The 12,706-nt window shown below is 35.0% G+C and overlaps 1 protein-coding gene across 2 annotated transcripts in view; it reads right to left on the bottom strand.

Annotated features, from left to right (window-relative positions):
• The window catches only part of NUP155 (nucleoporin 155), a 65,050-nt gene that overhangs the window by 17,219 nt on the left and 35,125 nt on the right, over positions 1–12,706 (bottom strand). For both annotated transcript variants that reach the window (XM_069492028.1, XM_069492027.1), the window contains exons 16-22: positions 11,326–11,414; positions 10,787–10,849; positions 10,117–10,264; positions 8,191–8,257; positions 7,115–7,230; positions 3,126–3,223; positions 357–487 (exon numbers count right to left, since the gene is read on the bottom strand). In XM_069492028.1, the coding sequence (XP_069348129.1) occupies positions 357–487; positions 3,126–3,223; positions 7,115–7,230; positions 8,191–8,257; positions 10,117–10,264; positions 10,787–10,849; positions 11,326–11,414 (712 nt within the window). The remainder of the gene's footprint in view (positions 1–356; positions 488–3,125; positions 3,224–7,114; positions 7,231–8,190; positions 8,258–10,116; positions 10,265–10,786; positions 10,850–11,325; positions 11,415–12,706) is intronic.

Genomic DNA, 12,706 nt, shown 5'->3' on the forward strand with positions numbered 1-12,706 from the left:
GTATGTATACGCATTTCTTTGAGGGTGGTGAAAGAGAGCTTTTAGCAGATTATCAGAGGTATCTGTAGCTCAAATAAAGGTCACAATCCACTGTGACCATATTTTTGATAAAGACAGATTTCATTCACGTATCATTATAAAGTTCTCATATACTATAACACTTGTGGTTTTGATAAAATGGTTCCCAGAAGTTACCATGCTTTTGTGCAATCTTCCTAAAACATACTAAGTTTACCATAATTTAAATGCTTCCCCAAATAATCCCCTCCCAAACCCAAATGGAAGATTAAAGTCATGCAAAAGAAAACAAACACAGTATTAACAGTACAATCTTAAACAAAGAAAGACAAGTTTACCTTCTGAAGTTCTCCTACAATGACAGTGAATTGATGTTCACAGAGAAGTTTCCATAAAGCCAGAGCCTGGTATGATTTTCGAACCAATTGCTGGATTGCCTGAAGTGAAACCTTTTCACTCAATTGAGCCTCTAATAATAAAACACAACTAATGAAGTTTCATAAAACTTCAACTTATCCTGGATAAGTTGTTTTATTTCAAATAAAAACTATTGTTAAGGTTGAAATCCCCATTGTTCTCTCTGCCCACATCACAGGCAATCATGATCATCAGTTGTTGTATTCATGTTTTTGTGTATATATATATGTACTTCTGCATGTTTGTGTGTATAAACATAAATAAACATATTGCAATGATTTTAATAATTACACCATTGTTTTTTTTGCCTAGTTATATGTTCACAGGCTGGCCACACTGATAAATATAAAGCCAGTACATTTATTTTCATTGCTGAGTGTTTCATCATGTAAATATACGACAATTTGGTCCATTTTACACCTGAAGAACATTTAGATTGTTCCCAGTGTTTTAACACTAAAACAATAATGTGATAAATATGCTTAAAGAAGGTCTCCTAGAAAATACTTTCAAGTCTCTCTGGGACTGAGTTTCTCAAACCCTGGATTAAAACACATTGTCAGATCATAAAGTCAGTTTAGTCAGTCATGACAGCTTTACCCCCCCCATCCCTTACATAGGAAATAGAATAGAATACAAAAAAGAAAGAAATTTCAGAACACAATATAGGCAGAATTATTTCAGGAAATTTTGTTTCAGTTATGGGCATATTATGTTTTTAAACATGTAAAATGTACTTCCTACTGTGGGAAAATAGTTTGGTAAAGATTCTTCTAGGATATACACCTAGAAGTGAAACTACTGGCTTTAAAGTATGTATGTATGTATGTATGTATGTGCATTTTCAGCTTTTACTAGATATAATCAAATTGCTCTCCAAAGTGGTTGTCTCAGTATAAACTGCCAGCAATTTGAATGCTCCCATTTGTACAAATCCTTACCAATGCTTGGTAATGTCAACCTTAAAGCCTTAGTTAAGTATCATTAGCAGTTCTGAAAAAAGAATTTACAAAATGGTAAAGAGAGAACTAGGGTCAGCAGAACAGAAGAATGTAGCTTGGGACAAAAGTAAATTGTTGGGTCTCAATTAAGAAAGTTCTACCAGCCAGAATAATTGGTTCTAACAACAAAAGACAAAAGAATTTAGAAAAAGTTGAGTTGCAGGGAAAATTCATGCAAGAATTTATTATTATTCTAGTTCATAACCAGAATAATGGGTCATTACAAGAACTTCTCAGTTTCCTTGCTCTTTCCTTACTTGTTATACTGTTTCCTTACTTGTTATTTGATAAAAAGCACAACTAAATATTTGACTCATATTAATATATTTAGCTTTATAAAAAGGTGTATCACTATTCATTGGGGAAATGCAAATCAAAATCATGAGATGCCACTTCACACCCAATAGGATGGCTACTATAAAACAAAAAAACTCAGAAAGTTACAAATGTTGGCCAGTTGTAGTGCCACTGCCATGAAAACAGTATGGCAGTTTTTCAAAAAAACTAATAATAGAATTACCATTCCAGCAATTCCACTTCTAGTTATATACCCAAAAGAACTAAAAGCAGGGTCTTGAATTTGTATACGAATGATCCTAGCAGCACTATTCATAATAGCTAAAAGGTAGAAGCAACCCAGTGTCCATCGGCAGACGAATGGATAAACAAAGTGTGGTACATGTATACTATGGAATATTACTCAGTGTTAAAAGAGAAGAAAATTCTAACACATCATAGAACATGGATGAACCTTGATGAGCGTATGCTAAGTAAAATAAGCCGGTCACAAAATGAAAAGTTCTGTTTGTTTCCAGCCCCTGAGGTACCCAGAATAGTCAAATTCACAGAAACAGAAAGTAGAATGGTGGTTATCAGAAACTTCCAATAGGGGGAAAATGGGGAGTTACTGTTTCATGGCTACAGAGTTTTACTTTGAGAAGATGCAAAAAGTTCTAGAGTTGGATGTTGGTGATGGTTGCCTAACAATGTGAACATACTGAAAGCCAATGAACTGTACACTTAAAAAAATAGTTAAAGGGATAAATTTTATGGTACATATATTTCACCACAATAAAAAAAATACCATAAAGAAAAAGGTGTCTGGGCACAGTGGCTCATGCCTGTAAACCTAGCGCTTTGGAAGGCTAAGGTGGGAGGATCACTTGAGCCCAGAAGTTCAAGACCAGCCCAGCGAACACAGAAAGACCATATTTCTATCAAAAAAAATCAGCTGAGTATGGTAGTTCATGCCTATAGTCCTACTCAGAGGCTGAGGCAGGGATAGGAGGATCGCTCAAGCCCAGAAGTTTGAGGCTACAGTGAGTTATGATTGCACCACTGCACTCCAGCCTGGGCAACAGAGCGAGACCCTGTCTTCATAAAAAAAAAAAAAAAAAAAAAAAAAAAAAGAGAGAGAGAGAGAGACAGACAGACAGAAAGAAAAAAGAAAATGGTATGTATCATGTTTTCTGGTGGAGGAGGGAACAAAAATGTATGGGCTAAAAGAAATACAGAAATATACAATATCCATATTATCCCACTTTCCCAATCACACTGATATTTTAATTTAAAAAAATTTGTGTTATCCGATGAACTAGATCTCACTAAAAGAAGTCGATAGTTTTCTATTCAAGTAATAAAACTTTACTGGGGTCATGTACATTTAACTGATCAGAAGCAATAATTTACCATGAAACTTTCTCTGCAGTTCCTGTTGCATTTGTTGGGTATTTCCATTTTCAGGACGCATGAATCCTATCAGCCTCTGCTGTACTTTGGCAGTACTGCTGAAATAGAAATAGGAAAATGTGTTTTTAATAGCTTTATTGAGATATAACACATAAACCATACAATTCAACCATTTAAAGTGTGTAGGCTGGATGTGGGAGGCTATAATCCTAGCACTATGGGAGGCTGAGGCAGAAGGATCGCTTGTGGCCAGGAGTTTGAGAACAGCCTGGGCAACACAGAAAGACCTCATTCTAGTAAAAAAAAAAATAAATAAATAAAAAATAAAAAATTAGCTGAGTGTGATGGCAAGTGCCTGTAATCTCAGCTACACAGGAAGCTGAGGCAGGAAAATCACCTGTGCCCAGGAGTTCAAGGCTGCATTAAGCTACGATCGGGCCACTGTACTCCAGCCTGGGTGACAGAACAAGACTTTGTCTCTTAAAAAAAAAGTGTACAAATCAAATTTTTAAAAATATATTGACAACCACAAGTGCTGGTTGCCATGAAAAAAGAAAAACTGGGAAATGAAGAAAGAGTTCTTGGAATTAAAAATATAACGGCCAGAAAATATTTATCAGAGAGAAATTTTCCTGATCTGTATCACAAAAAGACCAAAAAAAAAAAAAAAAAAAAAAAAAAGAGAGAGAGAGAGAGAGAGAGACGAAGGAAAGAAATTATTGAAGGGAAGAAACTTAGGCTGGAACTGGAACCAGGGGAGTTAAAAACGATTCCTTAAAGAGAATGTGACAGAAGTAATTGCAGATTGAGTATCTCTGATCTGAAAATACAAATCTGAAATGCTCCAAAATCTGAAACTTTTCTGAAGGCCGACATGATGCTCAAAGGAAATGCTGATTGGAGCATTTTGGATTTCAGATTTTTAGATTAAGGATGTTCAACCTGAGTGCAACACAAATATTCTAAAATTTTAAAAAATCCGAAATCCACAACACCTCTGGTCCCAAGCAATTCAGGTAAGGGACACTCAATCTGTACTATAATAAGAAACAATAGAAAAAAAAATTCATCAAAGCTAAGTATGTAAGTCTAAAGGCTCACTGAGAATTGGAAAGAAGACACACCTAAAGTCACCATGGTATAATTTCTGAATTTCAGTAAAAAAGGAAGAAAAGCACAAAAAAATTCAAAGCAAACACAAGTCATTTACGGAGGAAAGAGAAGCAAATAGGTAATGTACTTTTCATCTGCAACATTAAACTTTGGGAGGAACATGAAACAAAATGTATGTGAAGCTCTGAGAGAAATGGTCTATGACTTTAAAATCCCATACTCATTAGACAATGGAAAAGAATAAAGTATTAATGTATACTATAACATAGATCTCAAACATGAGCCTCAAAACATGCTAAGTGAAAGAAGTCAGACTCAGGACCACATACTGGATGGTTCCATTTATATGAAATGTCAAGAAAAAGCAACTCTATAGTGATATAACGGATTAATAATTATCTAGGGTTAGGGACCGGGAATGGGAGTGACTGCAAATGAACATGAGGTTTGTCTTTTGGGAGATGGGAATGTCCTAAAATTAGATCATGGTGATGGTTGCACAATTCTATAAATTTACTAAAAGTCATTGAATTGGACACTTAAAATAAATGAATTTTATGGTATGCAAACTAGATCTCAAAAAGCTGTTAAAAAATTTTCATACTCAGTGAAACTAATATTGCAGGCATCCAAGGGTTGGTCAAAGTGAGGACATGTATTGGTATGATTCTATTATTAAAGGTAAGGAAAAAATTACATGGTTATCTCTGTAAAATGTAGAAAAGATGTTTGACAAACTCCAACATCCATTTATGTTAAAAATACACAATAAAATAAAAATAAATGGATACTATCTTGACGTGATAAACTGTATCTATCTTGGCATCTTCCTGAATGAGGAAACACTATAAGCTTTCCCATTAAACTCAGGAATAAGACAAGGATGCCTGCTATATCTCCACTACTATTTAATCCTGTTAAGAGATACCACCCTGTGCAGATAGGAGAAATCAACTAGAATTCCAAAGAAAAAGGTAAAACTGTCTCTATTTGCAGATGATAGGATTACATTTGAAAAATCAAAAAAAAATTCAATGGAAAAAACCCTACTAAAAACAGTAAAGAGAAATTAAATTAGTAAAGTAGCAGGTTAAAAATTAACAAATAATTGCAGATGTAATTGTAAAACTGAATGAACTGCTTAGGAAGTAGTAACATTAAGAGCGTAACATTAGAAAAGGAAAAAAGAATACTAAACTAACTCACAAGTAAAATTCCAAGTAATTTTGAGGGAAAAAGATGGTGGTGGAGGGCAGGGAAAAAGAAGCTAAGAGACTTTGTTTATTAATGCTGACTGAGACGTATGTTTATCAGAATTTAAAACTAACTACTAGAGGGAGAAAAAGCATATGTAGAACTTCTTAACTGGTGCTTAAGGTGGGGAGAGGTCTGATCAATACAATAAAATAAGGAAATGGGAAAAGGGAGAAAAACAAACAAAAAACACAACAAAAAGCACAAATTCATGACAGTGAGAAAAAGACCAAACACTGAACTAACCCCAATAAAATGAAAAGGAGTTAAATTCTCCTAATTAAAAGACACAGACTCCAGGCAGTGCAGTGGCTCATGACTGTAATCCTCACATTTTGGGAGGCCAAGGCAGGAGGATTGCTTGAGGCCAGGAGTTCGAGACCAGCCTGAGCAATACAGCAAGAGAGACCATGTCTCTACAAAAAATACAAAAATTAGCCAGGCATGGTGGCGTGGACATGTAGTCCCAGATACTTGGGAAGGTGAAGCAGGAGGATCGATAGAGTCCAGGAGTTTGAAGTCGCAGTGAGCTATGATGATGCCACTGCACTCTAGCCCGGGGAATAGAGTGAAACAAACAAAAAAAATTATTATGCTGTTTAAGATACACTTAAAGTGTTCCAAAGACTAAAAATAATAAAAATTGGTATAGCCTTTTCAGGAGACAACTAAATACTACATATTAACATTTTAAAAAGCCCTCAGGCCCAATAATTCTCCTAAAGAAATTCATCTGAAGATTACTGAATAAGAAAGAAGAGTAAACACTATGCTCTGTTTATAACATCAAGAAATAGAAACAACCTAATTATTAATAAGGAGTTATCAATTGCTTGCATATAAATAATGGAATAGCATGTAACCATTACAAAAGTAAAATATTTTTTCCACTGATTTGAAACATTCGAAATGATATACTAAGTATAAAAATGTTATGTAAAAGCATACCTACGTAAGACTTTATTTTTGCTTTTAAAGAAATGTGTATTCATATATGCTTTAAGAACATTATACTGTCATAGCTCATTAACAATTCTGGAAAGGGATGTGACTCCTCAGATGTGATATTATTTCCCTCCCTCCTGAAAAGTCTGTATCATTTTATTAATAAAAAAAAGTCCATTCTAAACATATACCCACACAAAAAATTATATGGGAATGCTCATATCAGCATCATTCTTAATAGCCAAAAGCTGAAATAAGCCAAATGTCTATCACCTGAAGAAGTGGGAAATAAAATGACACAGGCTACAACATTCAAACCTTGAACACATTATGCTTTGGGAAAGAGGCAGACACAAAAGGTCATATATTAAACATTTCCACTTATATAAATATCTAGCATAGCCAGATCCACTGGAATAGAAAGTAAATTAGTGATTTCCAGGGACTAGGAAAGGGGAAATGAGGAGTAGCTGTTAATGTGAACAGGGTTTCTTTTTGGTGTGATGAAAACATTCTAGAATTAGATAGAGGGGATGGTTGCCTAACTTGGTGAACATACTAAAAACCACTGGACTGCATACTTTAAAAGGATGAATTTTATGGTGTGTAAATTATATCTCAACAAAAAAATACAACAAAAAGGAAAAAATGAATAAGTAAACCCTATTTATTCTTACTTTGGATTTCCTAATGGTCCTCCCGCAAACTGGGAATTTCTGTCTAGAAATTCCTGCAAACCTTTTAGTTCCTGTAGCACTGACTCTAGCAGCTGGCAGGGAACACTGCTTTCAATCTGCACAAATAAAAAATTTTTTAAAAGTTTAAAAACACAAACTCTGTAAAGCTGTAATTGAATATGAACAATTTTAATTTTAAGGTGCCCTATCTTTATAAACAATAGTTAATACCTACATTCTTCTCTTTCTGGTCTAAGATTGATAATTTACATATAGGAAAATACAAACATTTTGATTACTTCTTACATTTTTATAGGGGTCACCACCCAGATTAAAATGTAGAATATTTTCAACTCTCAAGAAAGTTTCCTAATGTCCCTTTCTAGTCATTAGCCATCCCTCCTCTGAGGTTACCACTTTTCTTACTTTTATCACCACACATTAGTTTTGCATGTTCTTACACTTCATATAAAAAGAATCGTATACTATGTTAGGCAAATACATTCTTATTCTTATAAATGTCAACTGTAAAAGGGTATCATAGTCAAAAATATATTTCGTATCTTTTCATTTTAAGAACAAGCTTAAAATAGATTACATTCATATTCCAAATTTTTAAAAAAATCTCACTATCTGAATTTGCGATAATATAAATTTCTACAAGATGCTTTCTTAAAGCAGTCTGCAAGGTATGCCAATTCATGGAAATTAGTGCTAGGTCCATGGTGTTTTTGCATATATAAGTCAAAGTATTAAATAGCAAATTTGGAGCAATATTAAGTATTAGCACTATTTATTCCTCACAGCAACCTTATGAGGGAGATATATTATTCTCATTTTACGGCGAGGTATTAGACTCTGAAATGTTAAGAAACTTACTCGTGTTCAGATAGTTAGTAAGTGATAGAGCTGAGATTTAACCCAGAGGGCAGACAGTTTATTGGACAAGAACACAAATTTATACATAAATCGTTGCCATCTTGCTCGTGTAACATCAAGAATTGTTACAAGAAACTATCAATTACTACCATCAGGTGATTACACACAAATAAGAGAGCAGTAGCACACACACTTACTGCAGTGATCTCTCTGTTGCCACTCTTGAACACTCTCTCTACAACTAAGCTCGCATCCCAAATGTTTCTGGAACAAAAAAATGTTTTAATGATTGTGCAGTAAATTAATAAAAACATTACATTATGTAATAAATTCATGTCTGTAGGAACTTAATGGCTTTATTAGGTTTTTTAAAACTTAGCACTGGTTTCATTTAACATTTTACTAAGTTACCTGGAAGAATGGAAAACAGAAAAATTTTCATACCTGATAGACCTAAGTTACTTCAGATAATAAAATACTGCTGAAGAAAAATCAAAAGGCTTTTTGTGATAAATTGTGAACAGGGAGCTTATAATGAAAAATATAAATTTATAAAGGGGTTTGGCACTGTTTCACATTTTAAGCAAATGATATGAAATCATACATCTCAAATCTAAGGAAAATATATACTAGACAAGATAGCTAATTAGATGATACGGTAGACTGATTGCAAAAATGACTGAAATTCTTTCTCTCTCCCTATAGCTATACCTCTTGCAATGTGACTTTAATGCTTCTTCCATAAAAAGGTGGGTTGGCTTTAAGACTTCCCTCTGGCCAAGTGAATGAGGCAGAAAAGAGAACGGTAGGCCAGTTCTGAGCCCAGGCGTAAAGAGGTTTTGCATGTTTACACTCTTCTCAAGGAAGCTCTCACCACCAAATTAATAATGGCTGGCCCGCTGGAGGATGAAAGATCACGTGGAGAACAACCCAGCTGTTTCAGCTGAGGCCATTCTAGATCAGCTGACAAATATGACCTTAAATATGTGAGGCTCTAGTCAAGACAAACACACTTAACTTCACAGTTGACTGCAAATGCATGAGTGAGCCCAGCAAGACCAAAACTGCCCATTTGACCCATAGACACATCACTGAGTTATGGAGAGGTTTGTAACACTATATGTTAATATCTATATAGATAGACAGTCGATCTTTGAACAACAAAGGTTTGAACTGCACAGGTCCATTTCTGTGCAGATTTTCTTCCACATCTGCCACTCCAATACAGCAAGACCAACCCTTCCTCATCCTCCTCCCCCTCAGCCTATTCATGATGACGTGGGTGAAGACTTTTATGATGTTCCACTTGCACTTAATGAATAATAAATATATTTTCTTTTTCTTCTGATTTTCTTAACATTTCATTTTCTTTTCTATAGCTTACTTTAATAATACAGAATACATATACAAAACACATGGTTTTTTTTTTTTTGACACAGAGTCTCACTCTGTCACCCAGTCTGGAGCACAGTGGCACAATCATAGCTCACTGCATCCTCGAACTCCTGGGCTCAAGTGATCCTCCCACCTCAGCTTCCTGAGTAGCTGGGACTACAGATGTGTGCCACCATGCCTGGTTAATTTTAATTTTTGGTAAAGACAAGGTCTCACTATGTTGCTCAGGCTGGTCTCAAACTCCTGGCCTCAAGCAACCTTCCCAACTCGGCCTCCCAAAATGCTGGGATTACAAGCGTCAGCCACCGTGCCCAGTCCAAAATATGTGTTAACTGACTCTTTATCTTATTGGTAAGGTTTATAGACAGGAGGCTATCAGTAGTTAAAGTTTTTGGGAGACAAAAGTTATACGTGGATTTTCGACTATGCAGGGAGTCAGTGCCCCTAACCCCTGTGTTGTTCAAGGACCAACTGTATTTTGATGCTACCATACACATACAGGGAGAGAAAAAGAGACAGAGAGAGAGAAGGTGGGGAGAGAAATAAAACACAGCAATGAACGTAGTTAGATAATAAAAAGGCTGAATGATAGAAAATCTTATCAGTGGACAAGTTCGCTAAAACTACAAGCATAATAAAATTTAATAAATGATGTCCCAAATTTAGAGTTAACATTTCTCAAGATAGGACAAGGTAAGCAATAGTTAATTATTCCATAAAAAACTTACCCCATGATTCGAGAAAAGTAAATGCAAATACCATTGTGTTTCCCAGAGTACACAATCTCTGGTCCAGTCACACAACTCATACTTGTGGCCTGAGTTGCTGGGTTACCCATAGCGCACACTGGAGTTGACATGGCAGGAGGCTGTATACCTTGTACACACATAAGAAAAACAAATCTTTTAAAAATATAACCTTGAAAATTCAAAATTCTCAATAACCCAAGTTTGTTGTATCTGGACACAAAGGTAGAAACAGTTACAAAAATCATGGAATAAATAGATATTTAATTTGGTTGCGCTTAATAAGAAGAGAGAGTTGGATGGTGGTCCTAGGTAGACTTTCAAGTATTGACAATGCAGAATGAAAAGGAAAGAAAACATGTAATAACTGTTCCTAATACTGAGAGAGAAATAGAACTAATTATACAGATTTCAGGCCCGAATTAAATCATGGTACCCAAATAAGGGGCTTTCCAGGCACACTATTAGAGGAGCTCTTAAAGGCATTCATGGCCAAATACTAATATTTGCTTGAATGTCACTATATTAAATGACACTTATTTTCAAGGGAATAAGGCAAGTTAGTCTTTACATTGAGCATTAAGGATAACTCATAATGTTAACTCTTCAAAAAGAACATTAGTAACAACCCAAAACAGAGAAAAAGATGTACCTTGAGATGGTGTTCCCAAAAAGGATGGATTTGGATAGGGACTACCACTAGGAACAGGAGAACCTAAAAAAGGAAAGACGAATATAAAAATTTACAAAATAACCTTCCAATCTTTTCAATCTGATCAAATTAGGCACACAGAAACCATTTTTAAGTATAAGAAGGACTGGCACCACCATGAAATATTCAAGAATTAGGGACTTATCTCATTTCCCAGTAACTTTCTAACAATTTCCACTTTGAAAAACACTAATATGAGGGTTTCTTGTTATTAAATCATTCATCTCTTACCCTTTGAATAAATACCAAAAGAGTTCTGTAAATACTATTAGATACCTCTTATTGTGCTCCCTGGTACACATTAAGGATTCAATATTAATATATCATCACTTTTAAGAGTCAGAATCTGTAGACTTATTTGGCAATAATATAGTAGCAATAAATAAAACATAATGAAAGATTTATTGATTAAAATATGCTAGAAAGTTTCTAAAATTCAAACTATCATCAACAATTTCATTTCAATGTTTCATACTCACTAGAATAGACAGGAGACCCCAAGATGGGACCAACATTACTTGGAGGGGGCAGCATAGGTGGAAATCTCATCTGTGCTTCACCACCATACCTATTTTTATGACAACAGAGGCTGAGTTTATTCAGTAAAACCATCCATCTTTAAAGCTGGACTTGTTACTAGTCCTTAGCTTCCAATAAATGTTTTAAGCATTGGATACTTTATTGTGCTGACAGTGAAATATATGCATAAGATACATAATAAATACTTATTCAGTAAATGTTAATTGAAACTATTACCAGGAAGAAGTATTAGGTTATTAAATATGAAATGTCCAATTTCCTTAAGTACTAAATTTGACAGTTGATATCTCTGACATTTCACTTTGACACTTCTTGTTTTATTTTGATTGTGAAGGTGCATCCTCAGTCTTACAAACACACATTTTGGCTTGTGATTACCTTTCACGTTTTTTTTTTTAAGAGCAATTTTTGTGAAACCATGGAATAAAAAATTAGTGCTATTTTCGAAATGAGTTCCTTCATGGAACCAATGCAGTGCAAACAGCATGAAATATCAACGAAGTGTTTGGGAAGAATGTGGCTAATGAATGCACAGTATGTTGATGGTTTGAGAAGTTCCTTTCTGATAATTTGAATCTAGAAAATGAGCCACGTGGAAGACCTGAGGCCAAGGTGGATAATGATGGCTGAACATTGCAGAGGAAGCAAATCCATCTCAACCTATGTATGAATTAGCAGCAAGGTTTGATTTTACTACTCCAACAATATTGGACAATTTGAAACAAATTGGCAAGGTAAAGAAGCTTGACAGATGGGTACTGCATGAATTAAAAGAGCCTCAGAAGAGAAATCATCTCGAAGCTTGCCTTTCTTTGTTGTCATGACATAAAGGCAAACCATTTCTACACCATATTATTATGTGTGATGAAAAATGGATTCTTTTTGACAATCACAAGCGTTTGACACAATAGCTGGATAAAGATGAAACACAGTCCAAAACCGAATATTCATCAAAAAAAGCTAATGGTGTTTGTTTGGTGATCCAGTGCTGGAATTATCCACCACAGCTAGTCAATCGATTACAGCGGATGCCTATTGCAACCAACTGGACGAAATGATGAGGATGCTTGTTAATCCGCAGAGATTGGCTAGTAGAGACAGGCCAAGCCTCTTCCAAGACAACACTCTATCACATGTCACACAAACAATGCTGCTCAAACTATAGAAGCTGGACTTGGAAACTTTCTTGTCATCCACTGTATTCACCTTGCACCAACTGACTACTGCTTCTTCCAGGCTTTGGACCACTTCTTGGCAAGGAAAAATATTCAATTCTCTATAAGCTGTGGAAAACACCTTTCGCAATTTCATCGCCACTTG

The sequence above is a fragment of the Eulemur rufifrons genome, chromosome 17 (genome assembly GCF_041146395.1).
Source record: "Eulemur rufifrons isolate Redbay chromosome 17, OSU_ERuf_1, whole genome shotgun sequence".
Taxonomy (NCBI): domain Eukaryota; kingdom Metazoa; phylum Chordata; class Mammalia; order Primates; family Lemuridae; genus Eulemur; species Eulemur rufifrons.